Raw genomic sequence first — 24,307 nt, forward strand, 5'->3', positions numbered from 1 at the left:
ACCTGCCCCCCCCCCATGGGACTTTGACATCTGTTTTACCATTTTGATCTTTAGACATCCCTATGATTGATGTAGGGCTATAATAGGATGCTATATTTTTGTGGTCTTTCAATGATGGGATGTGATAATATAACCTGGAAACATTGAGAGAGCAATTTAAACAGTGCTGGTGACTTGGAGTGTGGAGTCCCACCATGAAGCAGTGTCCTTGGGAGCAGGAGGGGGCTGACAGAGAGGTAAGTCTGCTCTCTCCTTTGGCCTCAGGTCTCATGGGCCTCTCATGGCAGATGGATAATTTTCGAGATTTCCAAAGCTTTTTAAAACATATGTGATTTTTGTCTTACCCATTGACTTAGGCACTGGTTTCCTGATGTGATTCATTCCGCCTTTCCCCCGTCACTGGTGAGGAACCTGTCGCAGTGGGAGGGGTTTCCCTCCCATCTCTCTGCATGAGAGGCAGGGGGAGAACTGACCACATGCCTTTGTAACCTGCAACGAGGGCTTTACCCTCGTTAGCCTCATTTCTGTAATGCCATGGGGACTAGGGGCATGTGGCCGAGTAATGCCTGTGGCAGGAAAGGAGCCCAGAAGCTGGGTGAGATGTGCAGGCTGGGTGGGTTAACAGGAGGGGTTCCCTTTGAGTGTGCAGTGGCCCCCATCTGCCTCGGGCTCTCCTGGCCTGGGTTGGAGATGCCTGTTCTGAAATCTGTGGCTGCTTCTCCCCTGTATCTAATGAAGTCAGACTGACTTTGAATGCTCCCCGACTACTGCAGTTCTTTAAAGCCCGTCTTCCACATGGAATTGGTAGGTTCACTTAATTGTCTGGGAGCCAGATAAAAATGCTCGGTTCTTTGTTCCTGCATTATGCCATTTCACAATATCTCTTCTCCCACAGATTGCTGAGACCGTTCAATTTGGGCCTTCAATTGCTTCTCTCAGAGCAGATCTTCCCATTTATATTCCAAGGCCTGTTCTTTTTGATTACACGTTTAGGATATCAGTTAGGTTTCTTAATCTATTCGTTCATATTTCTTTCTGCCTTTCTCATTTCTCCCTTTAAATGTGTTCCATTACGAAAAGCGTGCGGTCATGTGGCTGTAATGAAATGCAAGTACTTTTTCTGTTTGCCTGCTAAAGTGAACGGTTTTTTTATTTTTTTGCTTAATTTTTCCTTTTGTTTTTGGGTTCTGGTAATGATTATGATTCACTTTTTTTTTTCTTTTTAAAGCAGTTCCTGGACTTAGATATCAAGTAGGCAGAGGTTATTAGTGGACATGAAAAACACCCAGGAAACCATGACCCAGATTAATTTTTTTGCTTAATTTTTCCTTTTGTTTTTGCGTTCTGGTAATGATTATGATTCACTTTTTTCTTTTTCTTTTTAAAGCAGTTCCTAGACTTAGATATCAAGTAGGCAGAGGTTATTAGTGGACATGAAAAACACCCAGGAAACCATGACCCAGATTTCAGAAAACGTGCGAAGTGCAATGCCAGCTGTGAACCAGATACTGGGTCTCCGCTCATGGTGCTTAGAGTCTGGATTCCTGCATGTTTCCTCACTTCTCCTATGGGGCACCCACTGTGTCTCATTAGATCCATGAGGAAACTGGGAGTAGGGGTGCTGAAGTGATCTGCAGGAGCTCACACAGCTAAAAAGCATCAGTGGGGTTTTATTTTTATTTTTCATTGATTTTTTGAGGCACAGAGAGAGACATTGACGTGAGAGCGAACCATCCCTGGGCTGCCTCCTGCATGCTGCCTTCTGGGGATCGAGCCCCAAATCTCTTGGTGCACAGTGACGTCCAACCAACTGAGCACACTGACCAGGTTTTAAACCCACAGGTGGAGGCTCCAGGGTGAGTGTTAGAGTCTGTTTGCTGAAGGAAGACATCCCAAGTCTTACCTGCTCAAACATCACCTCTGATAAGACTCAGTGGAGGCAGCCCTCCTGAGTGTAATCAGGGCTCTCCTGATTTCCTTTGTTCAGGGCATTGGAAACAGGACGGCATGTCTATCTCTGCTGCATTTATCTTGTTTTACATCTTCTCCAAGCTCCATTTTTTTTAATCCACTACATGGAAGGTGGTGGAGACAGAGGAGGAAGAGAGGGAGAGGAGGTTAATATTCCAGAGAAGGGGTTCTGGAGTCCATATACCTAGTGCAGAATCCGGGCACTGCTGTGATGCATTTATCTTGTTTTACATCTTCTCCAAGCTCTATTTTTTTTTTAATCCACTACATGGAAGGTGGTGGAGACAGAGGAGGAAGAGAGGGAGAGGAGGTTAATATTCCAGAGAAGGGGTTCTGGAGTCCATATACCTAGTGCAGAATCCGGGCACTGCTGTGAACTGACTCTGTGATCTTAGAAACTAGAACCACAGTTTACTTATTTGTAAAATGGAGATGATAGCACCTACCTGAAAGGTCACTTGAGGATTTAATTGAAAACAAATAAACAATAAAAAAAACCCGGAAACATATGTGAAGCATTTAGCCTAATGGGAAATAAATATTTGCAGGTATCATTTTTCTTTTGGGGTCATTTGTTCATTTACATATTCAGTGTGCATATACCAAGCGGCACTCAGGTTGTCATCCTCTCACTATTATTATAACCCCAGTTCTGGCCCATCAATACGGGCTTTGTAGATAAGACATTGTTGCACTTGTGGTGACCTGAAACTGGGTGAGTGTCAAGTGATAAAATCACATTGTATTAAAATGCCCTCTTAGTGTGGAAAACCACTTGTCACAGAAGTGCCCTGTAGAGAAAGGAGTGTTGAATTCTGATATGGTCATTGTGGAACCAGTGACTGCTGGATAGTGTAGGGAAGCGGAGTGAAGTGGCCTGAAGTAGGACAAGAGCCTGAAGGCTGATGTGGTGGGTGGGCAGGTCCTAGGGACAGTTTAAGGAGTTTAGGCTTCATTCGTTTGGGCATGCGTGTGGGCATCCAATCATTTGTTACTTTGTTCTTTCCTCCATTTGTTTGTTCAGTTGTAATGTTGGGGTGTGTGGAAGGAGGATCAACGAGTCAGTAGACTAAAGATAAACGGGTCAGTGGAGATTAAAGTAGTCTCAAAGGGAGAGAGATGATGAGGGCTGGAGTCAGGGCACTGATAATGGGAAAGAAAAGTAGCTGAGAGAAATCAAAGATGATGAGGTGGTTTAAAAGCACTTAAAAGAACTTGGAGTCGGGTCATGAAAGGAGAAACAGGCAGATCTGCGTAATGTGGAAAGGTGGTAAGAGTGCTACAGGCAGAGAATATGTGCATCTTAATTAAAGTGACCCGGAAAGATTGTGCAGAGGGTCAGTGGTGGGGGGGTTCCTTCTGAATATTTACGGAGGGTGTACTTTGAGGATTGGCTGGACAATTGAGCTTCTCCTGCTCTTTATCCATCTCCTAATTATGTCAGTCTTACTGATACATTTTATTTTGTTTTTGTTGATTTAAATTTCCTATATTTATAGCCTTTCTAGCAAATGGCAAGAAAGAAATCTAATTTTTTTCTTCACCATAAAATGAAGAGACTGTTTTCCTTTTCTTATTTGAGGCTATATCTCATTTGCTCTTCTTCTGTTTTTCCCTCCTTTAAAAATCTCAGCTAAGGACATGTATATTGCACAGGTTGCAGGGATGGTTCAGCTGAGAGCTAGAATACAAAGAATTCTTTACTGTCTGCCAGCTCAAGCCAAGAAACAGTTGCTTTGAAATATGTGCCTATTTGTTTCCCATGACATCCTCTCTGCTTACAACCCTCCTTTCCAATTCATTAACTTTTGTAACCATTGCATCGATTAGAGAGACTGTTGGAAATAGATGCTGTGCGTGCCGGTTGCAGTCTCTGGTTATGAAGCCAACTGAAAGGATGAGGTAGCCCCTCCACCCCCACCCCGCCTTTTCTCTCCCTGAACTGGTTTGTCCAAGTTCTGCTCTTGGATCATTTCCCTGTTGGCAGAACCTGCCTTTGACCCTCAGCCACAGTGAATCAGTGTGTGCTGGCACTACTCCAAGTGCCTGGGGGAGAGAACTTTGCCCAAGTTGGCCAGTCGTTCCCCACAGCTGCTCAGTGGTTTAGTGTTTGTTGATATTTCCTAGAAAATTTTGGCTCCACATTTGTCATTGGTTACTTAGTTTATGTGACACTTAGATTGTCTTGCTTTTGGTGGGGGACTTTTGGGAACACGGTGATAAGACTTGGGTACCGCCCTGGAGAAGCTTGGCGTATGCGAGGAAGGAGAAGGGTAATATAATTGTATTAAGTATGTAATTTAATGGTTTTAGTATATTTGCAGAGTTGTGCAGTGACCTCCATGGCCTAATTCCAGAGCATTTCATCACCTTGAAAAGAAAGTCCGTGCCCACAAGTGCGCACTTCCCATTCCCCCTTCTCAACAACCCCTGGCATTCCATCCTCTACTTCCTAAATCTATGGGCTTGCCTGTTCTAGGCATTCCATATAAGTGGAATCATACAATACATGGACTCTGTATCTGGCATGTTTAAATGAGCCTGATGTTTTCAAAGTGCATCCATGTTGTAGCCTTTATTTCAGTACTTTATTCCTTTTTATAGCCAAATAGTATTCCACGGTGTGGATATACCACATTTTGTTTATGGGAGCAACATCTTGAGTATTTGCCTGGGTGTTTTCTGTGTTCATGTTCCATGAGCTTTACCTCTTTAAGTTCATTTGTCTTCACATTAAACCAACTTCGTTGGTACAGTTATAATTGCCATTTCCTATCTAAGGAAGTAGGCATCGGAAGGTCACACACTGATAATTGGCAGATAGGCTTGGTTTAACCACAGTCTGTGCTCTGAACCACCACGTAATCCCCACCCCACTTGCAAGTCAGAGGATATGAGACGTATTTAAAAATGATTATAAACATGGAGAACGTTACAAAGGTCTTAAATGCAAGTAGCTCAGAGCTCAGGCCTGTAGGTGGGGGGGCTGATCCAATGTGACATTCTTACCTGCCCTTTGGATTTTGTGCCTTCAGGTTTCCACATGGAGATGGGGTGGGGCTCCCAATCCATTGCCAGGGTTGGTCACAGCTGACTCAAGTAGTGGGCGGGGCTGAGCCTGGGCAGTCTGTGTACCTGGGTGGGGCAGGGACAGGCAGGGACTTGATAGCAAGTAATTGTTTTCTGCTGGAATGTAGTGGAGTACCTGCAGGACTAAAGGTGGTGCCCGGCTCACCATACATGGGAGGAGTGACCGAATGAATGAGAGGTACCATGGTGGGTGCCACATGAGAGAGAGCCTTACACCGAAAATTGAAGAGTGCATGCAGTGGGGTGCCTTGGAACGTGTTGAAATCTGCAGTGATGAGATACTTGCTTGTTCTGGTATATATCCTGCCCAGGTCTGCCCATATTTCTGTTGCTCTGCCTAAGCTTCTGTTCAGCATCTGTCTGGGATCCTTTCCAGGTCTTTCCTGTGGCATTATAGGGTGAATGCCCTGGAGATGGGACTCCTCAGGCCTAGCTTTTGCCCTAGTAGAGCCCCAGGAAATTTTTCTGTGATAGAATGCTTCTATTTCTGGCAGATCAATTATTCATTCAACAAATATTTGAGACCCTATTCTGTGCTAGGAAGTGTTCTAGGTACTTGAGATAAGACATCATTGAACAGAATAAAGGACTCCCACGCTCTTGGAAATGAGATATTTTATCAGGGCAAAGAGACAATAAGTAATTGACATGATAAATCATTATTTTATTTTTTATTTAATACAGTAAGAGTTATTTAAAAAAGGAGAAGTAGAACAGGGTAAAAGGGGATGGGAAAAGGTGGACATTTAAAATAGAATAAGAAGGTGATGTTGAAGCCAAAACCTGCAGGTGGTTAAAGATGGACTATAAGTGCATCATCGGGGAGGAGTCTTCCAGCCAGGACAGAATTCCGGAGATGTTCATGGAAGAGCGAGGAGGTGAGTGTAGCTAGTGTTTGCATAGGGGCAGCGGTGGGAGCAAGGCTTGTCCCCCTCCGGTCATTGGGCGACTCTGGCTTTTCCTGAGTGGAATGGCAGCATTTGAGGACTGAACAGAAAAGACACATTTGCACATGTTGTTTAAAATGATCTCTGGCTGCGGCATTGAGAATCTTAGAATAATACTGAATCCATAGTATGTTCAGCACACTTGTTTGAGTAAACAGATGAACTACTCATGCAATAAAAATCATGACTGTGGTGGGTCCAGGATGTGGGGAATTCTGGAGTAGTCTGTTAGACTCCCAGGGGCCCTGTTTATTCATTTGCTTCCTTTCTTATCTTTGGTCAATCAGAGCATCAAGGGACAGTGACCACCTTCTACAGCAGAAGCTTAACCATGCCACGGTCATACTGAGTGAGTTTTCCTGCTACTAGTTGGATATGACCAGGCCTTGAGTTTCATTTGTTCTAGAAAGATTTAGCAATTAGTATTGAATCAGTTATAGTATATGCTTTAAGAAATATATATGTGGCATATAGCTTCTGGATGCTAGTGTAATTAACTGTTATAGGCTGGTTTATTTTATTTCACAAGGTTTTCTTCAGGTTAGAAATATGAGGTCAGAAGTGTACTTTTAGTCAGCAAAATATTGTGTCTCTTACACAGTGCCAACTTATTCCTTCGGGAGTAGGAAATGGGTCAAACACTAGTCACATTATCTACTATATGAATGGGCAGTGACAGCCGCTCCTGCATAAAATTATAGTAGTATTGTATAAGGCATCAATGTCACTTCCTTTATCTGGCTTGGTGTGGGGGCCTTCTCTGGGCCAAAATCTTTGGAAGATGCATTCACAGTATTTGAAATTCATGTTAGAGCTGTTGTACTCCCTTCTCTCCTCCCCATCCGAGATTTGTACGATAGCTCTTTGGCAAAATGTCAATTCAAATGTTTGCAGAGATGGGTGAATGAATTAAAAAGCAGAGTAGGCATTTAACTGGCAGGCTAAACGGAAAATGTCAGTATCTGTGGGTTAAGCAGGATCTTTGCGGCATATTTAGCACTTGACTTCTTCCAAATTTGTCTACATGAAATAATCTCTCTGTTTTCACACAGAAAATACTTGAATAACTTTAAAATATGTATGTAATGCTGGGTATGTGACCAGATGGAAGAGCATTTCTTGGCCAATAAGTGTACACAAGCTGCCACTAATGCTAATGTTAACAGCTGTGGACATAAATATATTTTTGTTGGTTATATTTTATTTGTAAGAGTGTATGGTTCTTTGAACCTAAGTCCAAATTGAGTTTCTATTTGAATTTTGTAGATGGAGCTTTCCTTTGTGTATTGATTTGATCTGCCCTTATTGGCTAGAAGATTTTAACTCCATGTGTAATGGAAGCAACTATTTACATTTTTCAGATGGTGTCCAAATAACCATTTCTATCTCTAGTTCCTCTGGGGGAAATGCTTTGCAAACAGCTTTAGGATATTGTAGTTAAAGTAAATTGTCAGCTAAGGGGATGGATTACTGAGTTTGCAAAGTCTGGCCACTGATCTGCTGCTGTGTTGAATTGGGAATTGTTTGTCCTACAAGAACTTAGATTTGGGGTGTCATGTCATGAGGAATGGTGTCCCATTGTTGTAACTTAGAAATGAAGATAAAGGACCTATTATGTATCATGAACCATCTTGTCACCTGCCATCTTGTTTAATCCTAACTCAGTATGCCAGTTGATGCTATTCTTATTTTATAACTAGAGGCCCGGTGCACGAAAATTCATGCACTTGGGTCCCTCAGCCCAGCCTGTGCCCTCTCATAGTCCAGGACCCCTCGGGGAATGTCCACCTGCAGGCGTAGGCCTGCTCCCCTGGGGATCAGGCCTAAGCTGGCAGTCAGACATCCCTCTGGCAGCCGGGAGCCCTCGGGGTATGTCTGACTGCGGCTTAGGCCTGCTCCCTGGGCCTAAGCCTCAGTCGAACATCCTTAGTGCTGCCTATGAGGCAGGAGAGGCTCTCACCACCATGCTGTGCTCAGAGCTGTCAGCCCACTTGTGGCTGAGCAGAGCTCCCCCTGTGGGAGCACACCAACCACTAGGGGACAGCTCCTGCATTGAGTGTCTGCCCCTGGTGGTCAGTGCATGTCATATCGACCGGTCATTTCTGGTCATTCTGCCATTAGGGTCAATTTGCATATTACCCTTTTATTATATAGGATGTAAAAAATTAGCCTTTGAGAAACAGATTTCCCAAGATCTATAACTGCTAGTAAATGGCAGAGTTAAGATTTGGACCCAATTCTTAGCTACTTAAAAGACTGAGCTCTTTTCGCTATCTAGTTGACTCTAAGGAGGGAACAAGGTGATGTGTGTCAACATATCCCAAAGGATTGGGTTGAGCAGATCTAGTATTTCTTAAACATCAATTGGTTGCCTCCTGAACATGACCCGACTGGGGATAGAACTCGCAACCTAGATATGTGCTCTGACTGGAATCAAACCTGCAACCTTTTGGTTCACAGGAGGATGCTCCAACCAACTGAGTCACCTGTCCAGGGCAGATCTAGTGTTTCTTAACCTCATGGAGAACCAAAGCCTTTACCTGATGATTAATTTATTTTCAATATTTAATTGATGTAGTAATGTTGGATCTGTAAGACCCAATCACCTGGATCTTGTTTCGACAAGTGATTGTGTGATTATCTTGGGGACGAATGGAACCTTTGGCTTCTTCCACTCTGCGACCTGAGACCATGAAAACTCAGAGATGGCTTCTTCCAGGGTATTTCCAGAGCCTCTGCCTCCATGTGGTGGTTAGTCTTCCCCAATGGGCTTGAATTGCTCTCTCCAAGTAAAGGGGTTCAGAGAACCAGATCACCTGGGAGATCTTAAATTAATTGGCTTTTAATAAAAATGTTTGCAGGAATTAAGATGCCTCTGGGTGTGCCACACACTCTGTCTTAACCCAGGTGTGATAGAGAAGTGAAGATAAGTCCCAAACAGACCACAGACTGCACGGTTATAGTAGGAGCAGGAATGACAGGTGGTCTCTGGCTTTGTTATTCTAGGGAGCTCTTTGTAGCTGAGCTTGAATGTGGCTTGGTCAGGTGATGGTTATTTATCTCAGATTTTAAGTGAAACTGCATGGCTAGCTTGTTCAGGGTAGTTTGGCATGTTTCAATAGAAAGAGATTTGTCTTGGATCCCAAATCTCCCAAGTCTATGAAAGGTAATGCTATGAGTGGCAGGGAGTGGGATGAGTAATACGAGGAGTAGGGCCAGTGATGTGGACCTGCGTATGTGCATGGAAGCACATTGATCCAAGTGTGTGGTTCGTGGCATGGGGGACGGAGAAAGAAAGAGTGGTGTAAATCATAGGTTAAGGAGGCCAAGAATTTCCTCACCTTTACAGCCCTTCTTTCTTGTGGTAGGAATTTATGATTGGGGCATATGTGAGGATACTTACCAAGGCAGGGGATGGAGAGAAAACATTCTTTAATGGCAGTTTTGATTATAGACACAAGAAGGTCTCCAGCACGGACTCTGCACCGTGACCAGAGAGCCTTTGTGGATGCCAAGGCCACTCGCTCTGAGCTAGGGAGGGATGGTGCTTTGTTCTTCCTGGGAGTCGTAACTGATGCAAGTTACTTTGTCCCTGGCTCTTAATTATACGGGGAAGAAAACCTTACTCAGTAAATGATGTCATTTGAAGAAGACGTGGCGGTTCCCTGGAACTCGCTGCTTGTTCTCTTACAATTCTTTAGTGTTTTTTCACCCTTTGGTCTGCAACTTCCGAGCTTCCCAAGGAAATGGGACAATGAATACATGTGTTTCTTTTCATTCTGAATCAGATTTACTTAGCAGCCAAATCTATAGTGAGCAGAGGATCACTCTTGTTTAAGAGGCTGTTGTTAATCACCGACTGTGTAAGTTCCAAGTGGGAACTAAAGGCCTGAGCTTTAATCTTGTTGGCCTTCCTCTGGAGGAAAATAAGGACAGAGGATGCCAAACGCCTGGCTGAGGAATGCAAAGCTTCCAAATGAACTTTCTCCTGCAGATCAAAGGAGGGTCCTTTGCTTATTCCGGTGTCTCTTTTTCAGGCAAATGTGTCTGTGTGTGAATGGTGGGGCCAGGCCGGAACCAGGCCCTGAGAGTTGATGTGGGAAGGGGCCCTTTGTGGGGAGGGGTTTGGAAACACTTTATCTCCCGCTGGAGTCTCCACCCTGTTGGAATTTGGGAGCTCTGTTACAGAAATGTCTTAAGCCTCCACCAAATTTCTCTCAGTGGGTTTTGCCTGCTCCGTTTGCCAGCAGAGAGAAATGACCAGGAGCCCTCCTTGTAAAGAAGTGGGTGGTGCTGTTTTGTTTGCCCATGGCATATGTTGGGTTGCATTTGAAGCTTGGGCATCAGGGTGGGTCACTATGTGGCGTATCTGCTAATGTACCCATCAGTCTGTGGACGGGAAGGAGAAGGGAAGGTGGGGGGCACTGCAGGGAAACAGCTGGCTGGAAATTGCCAAAGCTTTTAGGGGAAGGGTGTTTCTGCCTCTGAAATAACATTAGTGTGGGCATCCAGCTCACGCCAGGACAATGAAAACAGGGAGATTTAATGCCCATGAGCACTAACGAGCATTCAGGAGTAACAAACATTGTCTGAACAAACTCCCTCCAAGTCTGAAAGTAAAATAAAACTAAACTTGAATGTGGATGGGCACTGTATCCGGGCCCTATTATCAAAGAGGCAGGGGCAAGCTATGAGAGGGCCTGGCTGCATTAGTGATCGCTTCCAGCTGGCTGGGTCAGAGGGCCCCATTCAGGTGGCTTCTGTGTCTGGCCAAGGGAGGCAGAGCATTGAGCAGGAATCAAAACCTGGACGATAGCAGCATATTTCATAATCGGCAGTGATGTGCAGTGGTATGAAAGGAGGGGATGTTAGTTCTGGAGTGAGGGAGAGGAGGACTTCTGGCCCAAGTCTGGCAGTTTGGACTCAGTATACAAATGGGGAGTAAGTTCCAGGGACTGCTAGTCTGGTTCCGCTTGGAGAGTGGCCGGGGCTGCAGACAAGCCTGGGCTGAGGCTGGAAGCCCGTCTCTCCTGGAGTCTTCTTGAGTGGTGGGCAGAGTAGAGGTATTTGTTTTTATTTTTACTGATGGGGAAACCAAGGCTCAGAAAGTGAAATAACCTGCAGGTCACATGGCTGGGAGGTGGCAGAGCCAGGATGGGAATACATGTTTTCTAAGCTTTTTCTTCCCTGACCCAGCTTTAGTGTTTATATGTACTGACGGATCCGTTTCCTTTGACAGATTTCACTGTTTCACAAATAGATATGTTCATATTTCTGTGAATGTATCAAGTTCAGTACTTATGAGCAAATGTTTCTACCTCTATTGCTTTTGAACCTAGAAGGATGCTTGTGTCTCTGTAGTCTCAACACAGTACGTGCTTAGCAGAGCTGGCCCCTGAGCTGTGATGACAGTCCTACTTCATCATAGCAGATGGGATGGAGAGACAGGTTATTGGAGCTGGGTTTGTGGCGCCTTCCCTCATAGCAAAGCAAATCAGCATATTATTCCGACATGTTAGCGACAGGAGGGAAGGAGGGAGCTTGTTTTTTTCTTTTAAATTATAGATTGCAGAGAGAGAGAGAGAGAGAGAGAGAGAGAGATTTGTTGTTCCATTTATTTATGCATTCATTGGTTGCTTCTTGTATGTGCCCTGACTTAGGATCGAACCTGCAACCTGGCATATCAGGATGGTGGTCTAACCAACTGAGCTACCTGGCCAGGGCTCAGGAGCTTGCTCGTAGCACTTGTCTTTTGTAGTTTCACTGGTAGGACTCACTAAGTGGCAGTCCTTCAGCAAGTTCCAGATGTGGATGATTGAGCCTCTCCTTGTCCAGGGTTGAATCCTGTTAGTTACTTCCTAAGTAAAAGCATCCATGTCTCCTCACTGTGAGGTCAAGTTCAAACTTCTTCTGGAATTCTGCATAAAGGCTTGGGCCTTCCTTTGCAACTGGGCTCTTATTACTCTGCCTCCTAAGCCTCCCTAGAGCTAGGTTTCCAGCCTAGGCCCTGGCCTTCCCAGCCTTTCTGAATGATCTTTGCCACCACCTTCTTGTATCAGGACACTAACCACCTTTTGAATGTCACTTTTTCCTCTAATTCTGCTCCCTCTTCACTCTTGACCACTTTATCTGCTAAACGGACCCATCCCTGCTTCCAGAAGCTCATGTACTCATCTGTACCTCACAGGACCTAGCCGATGGCTCCGTTGATGCAAGTTTTGTTTCTGAATGCAATTGGTGTAAATCTCAGAGCATAGTGCATTCACTGGAGGCTCTTTGGGAGAACCTGCCTTCATCTTCTTTTACTCCATCGTGAGGTTAAGTGAAAGCAGAAAATTGCTGGGCTGGGGGTACAGAACCTGGGATGCTCGTCCTGATTGACTCCAGCCTGTGTCACCTGGGCCAGTAGATTTACATCTCTCTCAGCCTCATTTTCCCTAGCTGCAAAATGGGGGGGGGGGGCAGCCTACCCCCTATGCATGCCAAACCGGATAGGCACTAGTGTTGGTGTCCAGGAAGGAGAGGCCACGTGTGCTCTTTCCACCCAATGGCATGTTACTTCCTTTCCTCCAGGCCCTTACAACTCTACCAAAGACAGTCTGTTTAAGGACAGGGCCCTTTTGTCAGTTTTCCTGCGAAAGTTTCACTAGAATAGCCAGACACCCAGCATGAGTAGTGGCTTTGACAGCTTCTGAGTAATTGGACAGTGTCCACTTCCCAGAGAACCTTAAAGATCCCCCATTGAACCTCCATTGGCATTTTGATGATTTTTCTCCTGTTACATAGGGTGACGGGACAAGATTGATACTACTAATATTGTTTCTCAGTGCTTTCCTCCTCGGACCTGTCACGGCTGTGAGAGATTGGTTTTGAATTTTCTGTGTATCACTTCCACAGCGAGTCCTCTTTTATTAGTAGTTGACTTTACTTTATTAAAGATAACAGTGTAATTTGGAGTCAGTTCTTGCTGTTGAGGTGATCTAAGAGGAAACAAAGCTTACACATTTACTCTGATTTCGTGTCTATAACATCTACAGTATTTATGGCGTTAATTTTGTAGTGCGATATGTTCTATACCAGAACAGCATGTTATATGCATGAATGGTGGTGCTTTGGGGGAAGGATGTGTTCCTGGTAGCTTTGTCGTCAGGCGTGTAACTAAAGATGCACACAGATTAAATAACCAAGGGAGTGTTCAGAAACCTCCAGCTCTGGCAGGCAGCCGTGGGAGGCCAGTGTGTGACATGGTGGACCATACTCATCTCGTACCTCTCATTCATCTCTTCTCTCCATTCCTACTTCAGCTGCACTCTGGCTCAGCTCCTTATTTATCTCCTCTCCTCAGTCATTACAAAGGCTCCTGTTTGACTCCCTTGCCTCTGTCTTCACATAGCTAATCCATCTTCCACATGCCCACCATTGGGAATTCTCAGTCCTGGGCACTGCCTAGTCATTTCCTCCCTCAAGGATCCTTGCTTGCTCTCCTGGACAAGCAGTGGTAGACATGCTGGCCTGGCATGTCTCTCTGCACTGCCCATGGAACTTGACTGATGTTTTGCTGCCCCTCTGCTTGGTTCACTCATGTCTGTGGCATATCACCACTCCCTCACCTCTCGCTAACTCATCCTTCCTTCAAAACCTGCTTTTTTGACAAAGAACTTCCAGCCTCCAGGAATTTCTTCCTCTCCTGAACCTGCAACTCTTAGTGTAGCCTGATGTATTATTTATTGATTGATGACAACAGACTGTTTCACAACTTAAAACAGAGAATGTATATTGCCACCCACAGTTTCTGAGGGAATAGTTTAGATGAGTGGTTCTGGCTCAGGGTGTCTCATGAGGTTGCAGTCAAGCTGTCATCCAGGGCTGCCGTCATCGGAAGACTTGCCTGTGGCTGGAGGAATCACTTCTAAGTTCACTCAAGAGGCTTTTGGCAAGAGACTTCAATTCTTCTCCATAGGGCCACTCAATGACATGGCAGCTGGCTTTCCCCAGGTGACGGATGAGAGAGAGAGAGAGAGAGGAGAGAGAGAGAGAGACTAAGATGGCATGTGTAATCTAATCTTGGAAGTAAAGACTATTACTTCTGTCGGTCACACTGATCAACCTTGGCACATTGTGGCACACTGTGGGAGAGGGTCACTCAAGGATGTGACTACCAGAGGTGAGGTTATTGGAGGCTGGTAACTGGACCTGCCTTGTTTTTTTTGTTGTTTGTTTGTTTTGTTTTTTATTTTAGAGAAAGGAAGAGAGAGAGAGAGAGAGAGAGAAACATCTATCGATTGACTCCCAAATGTGCCCCTACTGGGGACTGAACCTGCCCTGACAGGGAATCGAACTCACCACCTTTTGGTGTGAGGGACAACACTCCACCCAGCTGCACCACACCAGCCAGGGCTGGACCTGCCTTGTCTTTTTGCATGCATATATTCTGTTTTTCCAGATAGTCTGGGAACTATTTGAGATCAGAGGCTAGTCTCATTCACTGTATGACTCCCATAATTCACTCAGAGTGCTTTTCAAGGACATGTTTATTTTATCTTACCGTAACCTGTTTGGCTTCTTATTTTTCATTTTTTATAAACTGATACAGGAAAATAAGGCCTAGAAGAGTTATATGGCAGAACATGTGAATTCAGTACTAGGGCTTTCTGATCAAAAACCTATATTCTTTCCGTTATCAAGCCTATGTTCTTTCCATTATAAAACCTGTCCTCTTTCCATTATGATTAAGTCTGTGAGCTTTGGTGATAATTAAGAGGAGCAAATGGATGGCACCTAATGATGTGGGGAAATAGTTGTATATTCTAGTTCCAAGACAGGAGAAGTTTCTAAGAAGTTGTTTAAATCAACTGAAACCTCATCTTCCTCACTTTTATTTATTCAGCAGTTATCTAATCAAAGCCTCTGACTCATCTGACTGTTCTACTGAACAGGGTGGCTTAGGAGGCTCCTAAAAGTATCATGTTTCAGCAGGATTTTTCATTGGTTATCTGGGCAGATCCAGTCTGTCACCTCCTACACAAGAAATTTCCTACCACAAAACCTTGCTCATCTGTTTCAAACAGGGAAGGTTCTTGGAAAGAGACTGGGTTTCCTAGATTTGGTGGGATTGGGCTATAGTTTAAATTGGAATATCTCCTGATAAATTGCCCTAGATACTCTGACTCAGCTTCAGAGGGAGGTGTGTGTGTGTGTGTGTGTGTGTGTGTGTGTGTGTGTGTGTGTGTGTGGTGTGCCGGGGTGTTTGGAGGGACGGGAAGAGAAGAAAAAAGGAAAAGTTCTTGCTATACCCTCAAGCTTAAACGTATGGTGATTGAATTAAAGGAGCTTTGATTTTCTTTTTGATTTTGAACAAAACTCTGGCCCCTTTCGTTGACTTTCAAAATGTGGGATGAGTATAAATGTTTCACTTTCCCTTTATTCTCTTGTAGAAAGGGGGACACTGCAGGTGGCTTTCTAAAACTTGAACCCCTTGATTTTTTATGTTCCCTCTCATGATCATCTTTTATGTCTGCAGGGGACATAAATGTCTTACGTTTGTAATTCTCCTTGGACTTTTTACGTACCTGCTAAAGATACATTTTTAAAAAATTGAATTTGATTTAGGAATGTTCTCCACCCCTCAATGCTTCGAAAAGTAGTATTTTTCCCCCCAAATCTTTCCTTATCTCCACATGGGCATATGTCTTTTTCCCAGTAATAGCCATGGGGTACGTTAATATTACATGCCTTCCTACAATGAGTTTCTCCCAAAACATGGAATTTCTTGGTCCTCTAATTCAAAAAGTCCAAAAACACTGGGGGGTTGGGGTGGGGAGAGAGAATGAGAAGGGGATTTGAAAAAGAATTGGGGATGAGCTTTTTCAGAGACTTTCATATTCCTAGGCGGTTCTAGGGTTGTTTTGTGTTTTCATTGCCATCTTCTTAGCACTTGCACACCGAGTCAAACTCTTTTCTCTGCAGCTCTGAAGAAGATCCCATTCTGATGATGGTAGAATTCTGTCTCATTATTTAGTTTTTATTTTGTGTATATCTGCTGATGGGCACTTGGGCTGTTTACAGATCTTAGCTATTGCAAAGTGTGCTGCTATGAACACAGGGGTGCATATATTCTTTCTGATTGATGTTTCAGATTTGCTAGGATAGATGCATAACCCATGGACACAGACCATAGGGTGGTAAAGGCCTAGGAGGGGGGGCGGAGGCAGTCTAAAAGAGGTCAATGGGGGGAAAAGGGGACATATGTGATACTTTCAACAATAAAGATTTAAAAACAAACAAATAAATATATTTTTTAAATGCAGGGGAGTAATCGTAAGTCCTCGAGAGGAGTTACCTCACCAGAGAGCTTGGGCAGTTGTGTAGGTACGTTTTGCAGAGCCCGTCCAAACATGATTGCTAGGAACACCACGGGTAGGACATGTCCACCAGGAAGCACAGTTTGGAGCAAGGAGGTGAGTGTCCCTGTGGGTGGGATTTCCTGAGAGACACTAAGGGGCTGCTTTGCCCTTAGAAAGAAGGTGCACTAGAGGGTATATGTAAGAGGAATTAAGGTGACCTGGTACAATGGCCGTCACCTTCTGATCTGTATGCCCTGGCTTATAATAAACATGTTAGTATCACAGTTATTAGTGTGTATAGCACTTAGTTATTGGCCCAGTCCTGGCATGGATCTCAACTTTGTTGGCTTCACCCAACCCCTGCCCCTAATCCCAACCAGACCCATGAAATAGAACGTCCTACAAATGGGGTTTTGGAATTTATATTAAAAAGAAAGCCCCCTTCAAAATGATTCCATTGCAAACAGCTGGAACGTGTCCAAGGAATACAATTGGGAACCATTGAAGGAGAACGCTTTCCTTTTTCTGTAATTCAGTTCTGATAATTAAGGTGTGCTGTGGATAATTATACTTTAGTTCTCGTTCAGGGCCTCATCTTCACTTCTATAGTAGGGGAGCATGCCTGGGGGTTCTATCTGCAGCAGATCCGGTTTGAGCCCCAACTGGTTCTTGGCGTGGAGCCATCTGCTGGATCCGGCCTGTCTGTGACCAGGACTAGGGAATGGAAATAGGTTCCAATACAAATATTGAGTCTGATTACCTGGTATTAGTCTTGAAAACAGGCATGTTTATGTTTGAATGTCTCTCTGTGTATACAGACTTCAGAGGCCCTTTGGGGAAAGTAAACATCACGGAGAGTCAGTGACTGTAGTGACACTCACTGGAGGAGCTTGGTGGCCTCTGGGATGAAGGAAGAGGTCCTATACCTACTCTGGTCAGTAGATGCTGACAGAATGCTGGGCGCACACAGGGCATGTTTAAGTGTATGTTTTTAGTTCTTTAATAAAATATCATAATCCTGATGTAAAATGAGTCCTTCCAACATTATGACTGCACACTGGGTAGGGTTTGTGATGCCCACCATTTGTACGTCAATGCCAAGTTTTAAGGTTGTATGGTCTGCATTTTTTAAAAGAAAAAAGTTTGAGCTGTTGAGGGGTATCTGTTTCGCTCCACGAGCTCTGTTTTGGTAACTCTTCTGGCACTCAGTACCTCTGTGACTTTGGGAAAGTTACTCTCCTGCTTTAGAACTAAGTCTTTTCATTAGAGAAAGGAGAGAGATAGAGAAGATGATCCAGTTCTCATCTAAACAGATGAATCAGTTCAGCATTGTCTTGATGGCCAAGGCTTCTGTAACACAATACCAGAGACTGGGTGGCTTAACAACAGCCATTTATTTTCTCACAGGTCTGGAGGCTGAAATCCAAGGTCTGGGCGTCAGTAGGTTTGGTTTCTCCTGAGACTGCTCTCCTTCACTCGAAGATCGCTTCCTTCTCTCGGTGTCCTCAGATGGTCCTTCCTCTGTGTGCTCACATTCCTGGTGTCTCTTTCTGTGTCTAAGGTTCTGTTCTTACAAGGACACCAATCAGATTGGATTAGGGCTGGTCCTAATGGCCTCATTTTGACTTGACACTTTTTAAAGGTCCTATCTGCAAATACAGCCACATTCGGAGTCAGTAGGGGTTTGGGCTTCAAAATATGAATTTTGGGGGAACACAGTTTACCCCTTAACAAGCACCCCAATGATTTTTGTGTGTTAGAGGTCCATTGTGAAGCAATGGGTGGTGGTGGGTGCAGGGCACCCTTGGGTGTCTATAACAGAGGTTGAACAGATAGAATAAAACTGTGAAGACATTTGGATCTTTCCCTGATTTTCCAGAAACAAACGTTGAGATTATCTCTGTGTGTTAGAAGAGTCAAAGTTGGACTCACAGAATGCTGCTATAAAGGGGACTCTGAGTAATGCCCTTATTAGTCTTGGAGGATGCTGAGTTCCAGGGAGGGATTGTGCTGTGTTTATAATTAAGGCTTTTGATTTGCAACCCAATTCCATCCACTCCAGGACAAATCAAAGCATGTAACCATACTTTCTGATCTCACTCCTGCCTCTCCAACACCGCTGAGGTACCCCAACTAGGAGTAGTATGGCATGTTTTCATGCTCCAAGGAGGGCAGGATATAATGGTACTTCACTGGGATTGTGCTAAAAACTTCTAAAAATAATGACATCCTCTAATCAAAAGCTTTTTGTCTGAGGGAGGGCTTCTTTTTTTTTAAAACACTTTCTTGATCTTCCAAAGGAGTGTAGTTTTTTCATCCTGAGCTGTAGGATCAAGGCTAGTAAATCTTCAAACTGGAAGTTTTGATATATTTAAACAGATAAAGAACAGAGAAACAACAGTAGAAATGATCGACTTCTTAATTTCAGATTTAGAACTGGAAATGGTTTTCAATGTCTAAATAGTTGTAGACCCAGTGGCTGTTACAGTGTTTTGAGAAATGACATCAAATTGTCATCCTTCTTTCTAGAATCCATAAGTGACTTAGGAATCAGAGATGCGACCTGGCCCTTTCTCTGGGTTAAGTGGAATAAAATTTGCAGTTGTTGTGGGCTTTTAAGAAATTTTTAAAAGATCAATGGGAGCAAATCAAATTAGAACAACCCTCTCCAGTATCTGTACCTGTGGTAGAAAGCAACTGTCAACATAATCCCACAGATATTTCAGTTTTTTTCTGGAAAAGAAATGCTGTGAGCGTAACATTGGTGGTCCCCATTTGTCTTATGCTGATGATGAATAAGGAGCATTTCCTGTTATGAAGCCACTGAGAGAAGAAAGGCTGCCCACACATTTCCCAGAGACTGAAACAGGGGCATCTGAGTTGAAGGCCACATGTTATTTATTTAATGAATTACCTGAATGCAAAAACAGAAATAGCTTTCCATGTTGTACAAGAACAATTTGTGACTTTTATTGTATGTCAGCTATGCATGAGACAGAGTATTTGTACCACAAACCCACTCCCCAATTTTGGAGAGTTCTTAAATGACTCATTCATTCAATACATAATACGTGAGGCTTCCCGTGCTTGGCACTAGGGATATAACAGTGAACAACAACAACAGAGATATGTTTCTACTCTCAGGGAGTTTTTATTTTAGTGAGAAAGCTAGGCCTTCAGTTGTGCTTTTCAAAGCGCATGTTGGGATAAATTCTCCACAGGAATGTGGTTATAGCAAAGGTGGAGGCAGATAACAAAGGAGCCTGCCCCAGCTGGAAGGCTTCCCCATGAGAACTGATTCTGGGTTGAGAAATGATGGATGAGGGCGATGCTAAGTTGCAGTGTCTGAGAGGTGGTGACAGAAGACCAGGGTCGGACAGAGGAAACTGCATAGGCAAAGTGGTGACGTAATGGAAAAGCACTGGGCTAGGGAATGAGAGAATTGGATTTATTGGATTCTTGTCTGTCGTGTGTGTGTGTGTGTGTGTGTGTTGTGTGTATGGTGTGTGTGTGTATGTGTAAAACTTTGGGGGTGGGGAATCACTTACTTGGGCCTGTTGTCCTTATTTTCATAATGAATAAATCTGAATCAGAGGTTTTTAAAGACCTCAAAACCCTGAACTAAGTTCTTTTTTAAATAAAATATATTGATTTTTTACAGTGAGGAAGGGAGAAGGATAGAAAGTTAGAAACATCAATGAGAGAGAAACATCGATCAGCTGCCTTCTGCACACCTCCTACTGGGGATGTGCCCGCAACCAAGGTACATGCCCTTGACTGGAATCAAACCCGAGACCTTTCAGTCCTCAGGTCGACTCTCTATCCACTGAGCCAAACCAGTTAGGGCTGAACTAAATTCTTTAACTCACACAAATTGCGGGAGCACCTACCTTGTACCAGGTAATTGTATTGGTCCTGCAAGTCAGAGATGAATTAACTTGGATCCTTGACCTCAGGCAGCTTGATCCAAGAGGAGAGACAAACAGATGAGACAACCAAATGAGGTGAATGTCTGAGGGTCATGGGAAGACAGATGAGACTGGGAGGAGGGGACTTCACAGAGTGAAAGACCTTTCTCCAGAACAACAGGATGAAGTTAGACTGGGCAGCCAGGATGGTATGGAAAAACTTGTGGAAAGTCAAAATATTCATTGGAAAACAACAATGAGTAACACTATTTCCTACTCCTAAAGTATTGCAATTAGTCATCTCCTTTTGGACTATACATATACCTCGGTCTCCAAGGTTGATTATGGAAATCTTTGCCCTGGTCTCCTTGCTCCGTGACGCTGGGGAAAAGTGGAAACGGTTGACATGCTGAGCTTTGATTTGTTTTCCCATCTGTCAGGAAATGCCCTTTTCATAGTAGGGTTCTAGTGACTTAATTATATTGTTTGTGGGATATTTAGAAATGCATGTCAAGGATGAATTTCTGGTGCAAAACTGAAGGCACAGAGTAAGATGTTCAAAGTCAAAGTGGAAGGTTGTTTTGTTTTTGTTTTGTTTTTGCAGAGAAGGGTTTTATTGGTCTGATCTGCTGCCATAGTTGGGTCAAATTGTCAGAAAATTATTTTGTCCACCAGAGAAAGACAAAAAAGAGTCTTTTGAGGAGCTACTCTAAAATTTTCTGTTGATTCTCTTAAGTATTTGGCTTGAGTAAGAAGTAGTTTCATTGCCAAGATAGGGTTGGTGCTTTTGCAGTGTTTAAAAGCTGACCAGGGGACTGGCATGAGCGGAGATAACCTACACAACTGGAAGAAGAGTTGCTAGAAATTGGGTCGTGGTTGCTTAGTCTAAATGTATTAGAAACAGAACAAAACAAAACTAACAGTATTGATTTTAAAATGTATTTCCTGCCTACTTCTAAAACAGTGGTTCTCAACCTTGGCTGCACATTAGAATCGCCTGGGAATCTTTTTAAAATCCTGATTTCTGGGCCTCATCCTCCGGAAATTCTGTTTCTTTGTTACTCATGTTGTGGCCCCACCCCATAACAAAGAAACAGAATTTCCGGAGGATGAGGCCCAGAAATCAGGATTTTAAAAAGATTCCCAGGTGATTCTAATATGCAGCCAAGGTTGAGAACCACTGTTCTAAAAGGACTTAAAGGTCTTTAAAAAGACATGACCGTAACATGACCATTAAAATGCAGAACCAAACAAATACCTCACAGAACATTTTGTGTAGAAGCAACTGTGTGTGTATGTGTATGTGTGTTTTACCAAGGTATATAGCAGTAATATTTTTATTGTTTTGGGGCATACATTTTAGGTGAAAAATTTCGGGAAATCTAAGTGAAAAAAGAAATGCCCAACAACTTTTATTAACTGATGAAAAAGGAAAACAGGCCAGCCTGTCAGGAGACATGTTCCTTAATATATTTATTATGAAGATTTTTATAGTACAGAATTGAATAGTATAATTTTCCATTACTTCAGTAAGTTTTCCAGCCAATGGCAAGCTCTAGTTGGCAAGAGAGTTTGCTTGTTTGTTTGTTTTACATTGAATAAAATCTTATACTGAGGTGAAGGCATTTTTTTAAAAAAAATTGAAGAATAGTTTATTGATTTTTAGAGAGAGAGGAAGGGAGAAAGGAGAGCACAACATCGATTGGCTGCCTCCTGCATGCCTGCCTCTGGGGATCGAGCCCTCAACCTGGGAATGTACCCTGCCTGGGAATCGAACTAGCAACCTTTCCATGCATGGTACAATGCCCAACTAACTGAGCCACACCGGCCAGGGCAGATAAAGGCATTTGTTTTATATGGGGATATTGCTAAGGAAACCAGGTTTGTAGTTTTCTGTTATGATTGATGCAAGGAAAAATTTTAGTAAGTGGATGTATATTACCTTGTTTAGATCAGTGTTTTACAACTTGTGTGTTCATAAGAACTGCCTGGGGCTCTTGTTAAAATATAGATTCCATTGTCTGCCGATCCCAGATTTACTGAACCAAAGTTTCTAGCAAGGGGCCTGGGTGTATATTTAACAAATGCACTGGGTGATTTCTTATGGTCAAGCAAGTTTAGGCAGCACTGCTATAGGTGTTTTTCCCTGACTGTTGTTGGGCTTCGTAGCAGTCATCATGAGCATACATTTTGATGGGAGCCCGATGCAATAGCATTAACAGTGAGATGATGACCCCCAGCAAAACCAGCTTAATTAGGTGGTCTGAAACCACAATGTCCTTTCCCTTTTCCAAGTCCTGGTGCTTCAGGATGCTGCCCATCAGGTCTCTCCAGGTGCCTTCTCATCCGTTTTGCCATTGAACCTTGTAGCATCTCTGTGTGGTGGGCAGGACAAGTATAAGGCCATATTTCATTGATTCTGTGATGTGCATCTTCCCACAATTTTTCTTCTCTAAATTGGTATGCATTTTAGAATCGATGATGTATAAATTTGATGACACCTTTTTCCTGTCTTAGTGATTTAGGAAATAATGATGCATCTGTATAGTCGAAGGTGCTGAAGATTTGATGAACTGTGGTTGCTCCTTTTACAGAAGAGGAATCTGAGACACTAAGAAGGGGATATGACTGGAAAATCATTGCTAATTGGAGGAGCCCAGTCTCAGACCCAGCTCTCTATCTAGTTATTTATAGCTGAGTAACCAAGTACCTCAAACCTTAGTGGCTTAAAATAACATTGTGTTATCACACAGTGTCTTGGAGCCAGGCATTTGGGAGTGACTTAGCTGGGGGGGTCTGGCTTGGAGGGTTCTTCATGAAGTTGTAGATAAGGTGTTGGCATGGCCTTTAGTCATCCGAAAGCTTGACTAGGGCTGGTGGTTTTATTGATAGGCTGACTTACATGGCTGGCAAGTTGATGCTGATGTCAGTGGGAGGGATTCCCCAGTTCATCCCCATGTGGGCCTCTTCACACATTCTTGAAAGTGCCCACAGCAGAGTGACCGGCTTCCCCCAGAGCAAGTGATCCCAGGGACCAAGGCAGGAAAATATTGCAATGCCTTTTTAAAAAATTGTATTTTTTCAATTGCAGTTTAAATTTAATTTTATTTTGTGTTAGTTTTAGGTGTACATGATAGTTGTTAGACAATCATATCCTTTACAAAGTGTTCCCCTCAATATTTCCAGTATCCACCTGGCACCATATATAGTTGTTACAATATGATTGACTATATTATCTATGTTGTACTTTACATCCCCATGACTATTTTTTGACTACCAAAATTTCTAGTTCTCAGTCCCTTCACCTTTTTCAGCCATCCCTCAACCACCCTCCCCTCTGGCAACCATCAAAATGTTCTCAATATCTGTGAGTCTCTTTATGTTCTGCTTGTTCCTTTGTTTTTAAGATTCAATTGTTAATAGATATATATTTATTGCCATTTTCTTGTTCGTATTTTTTTTTCCCTTTTCATTAAGAAGAAGACTAACATTTCATATAATACTGATTTGGTGATGACGAACTCCTTTAACTTTTCCTTCTCTGGGAAGCTCTTTATCTGTCCTTATGATAAAATGGGCACTTGGGTTGCTTCCATGTGTTGGCTATTATAAATAACTAGAGGCCCTATATTCATTGCACTCGGGGAAGGGTCCCCTCAGCCCGTTCTGTACCCTTTAGCAGTCCGGGAGCCCTCGGGGCCTATGGGGAGCGGGCCTAAGCCGCCAGTCAGACATCCTTAGCACTGCTGCGGAGGCGGGGAGACTCCCACCACCACTGCTGCACTTGCCAGCTGTCAGCCTGGCTGTGGCTGAGCAGAGCTCCCCCTGTGGTAGCACACTGACTACTAGGGGGCAGCTCCTGCATTGAGCATCTGCCCCCTGGTAGTCAGTGTGCTTCATAGCGACTCGTCATTCCTCAGTTCGGTCGATTTGCATATTACCCTCTTCTTATATAGGATTCTTGCAAATTAAATCCCACAGTAAAATGTCTTGCTCTCAGTAATACATAATCTTTCCAAATGGAATGAAATAGCTAAGTAAGACTCCT

The 24,307-nt window shown here is 43.5% G+C and overlaps 1 protein-coding gene across 3 annotated transcripts in view; it reads left to right on the forward strand.

Moving 5' to 3' along the window:
• The window catches only part of MB21D2 (Mab-21 domain containing 2), a 123,614-nt gene that overhangs the window by 62,800 nt on the left and 36,507 nt on the right, over nucleotides 1-24,307 (forward strand). Inside the window, exon 1 of one of the 3 annotated variants that reach the window (XM_005873206.2) lies at nucleotides 5,218-5,239. The exons of the other annotated variants lie outside the window; for them this stretch is intronic. Coding sequence (XP_005873268.1) covers nucleotides 5,233-5,239 — 7 coding nt within the window. The 5' untranslated portion in view covers nucleotides 5,218-5,232. Of the gene's footprint in view, nucleotides 1-5,217; nucleotides 5,240-24,307 lie in introns of those variants that run through there. 3 annotated transcript variants of the gene reach the window in all.

The sequence above is a fragment of the Myotis brandtii genome, unplaced genomic scaffold (assembly GCF_000412655.1).
Source record: "Myotis brandtii unplaced genomic scaffold, ASM41265v1 scaffold4, whole genome shotgun sequence".
NCBI lineage: Eukaryota > Metazoa > Chordata > Mammalia > Chiroptera > Vespertilionidae > Myotis > Myotis brandtii.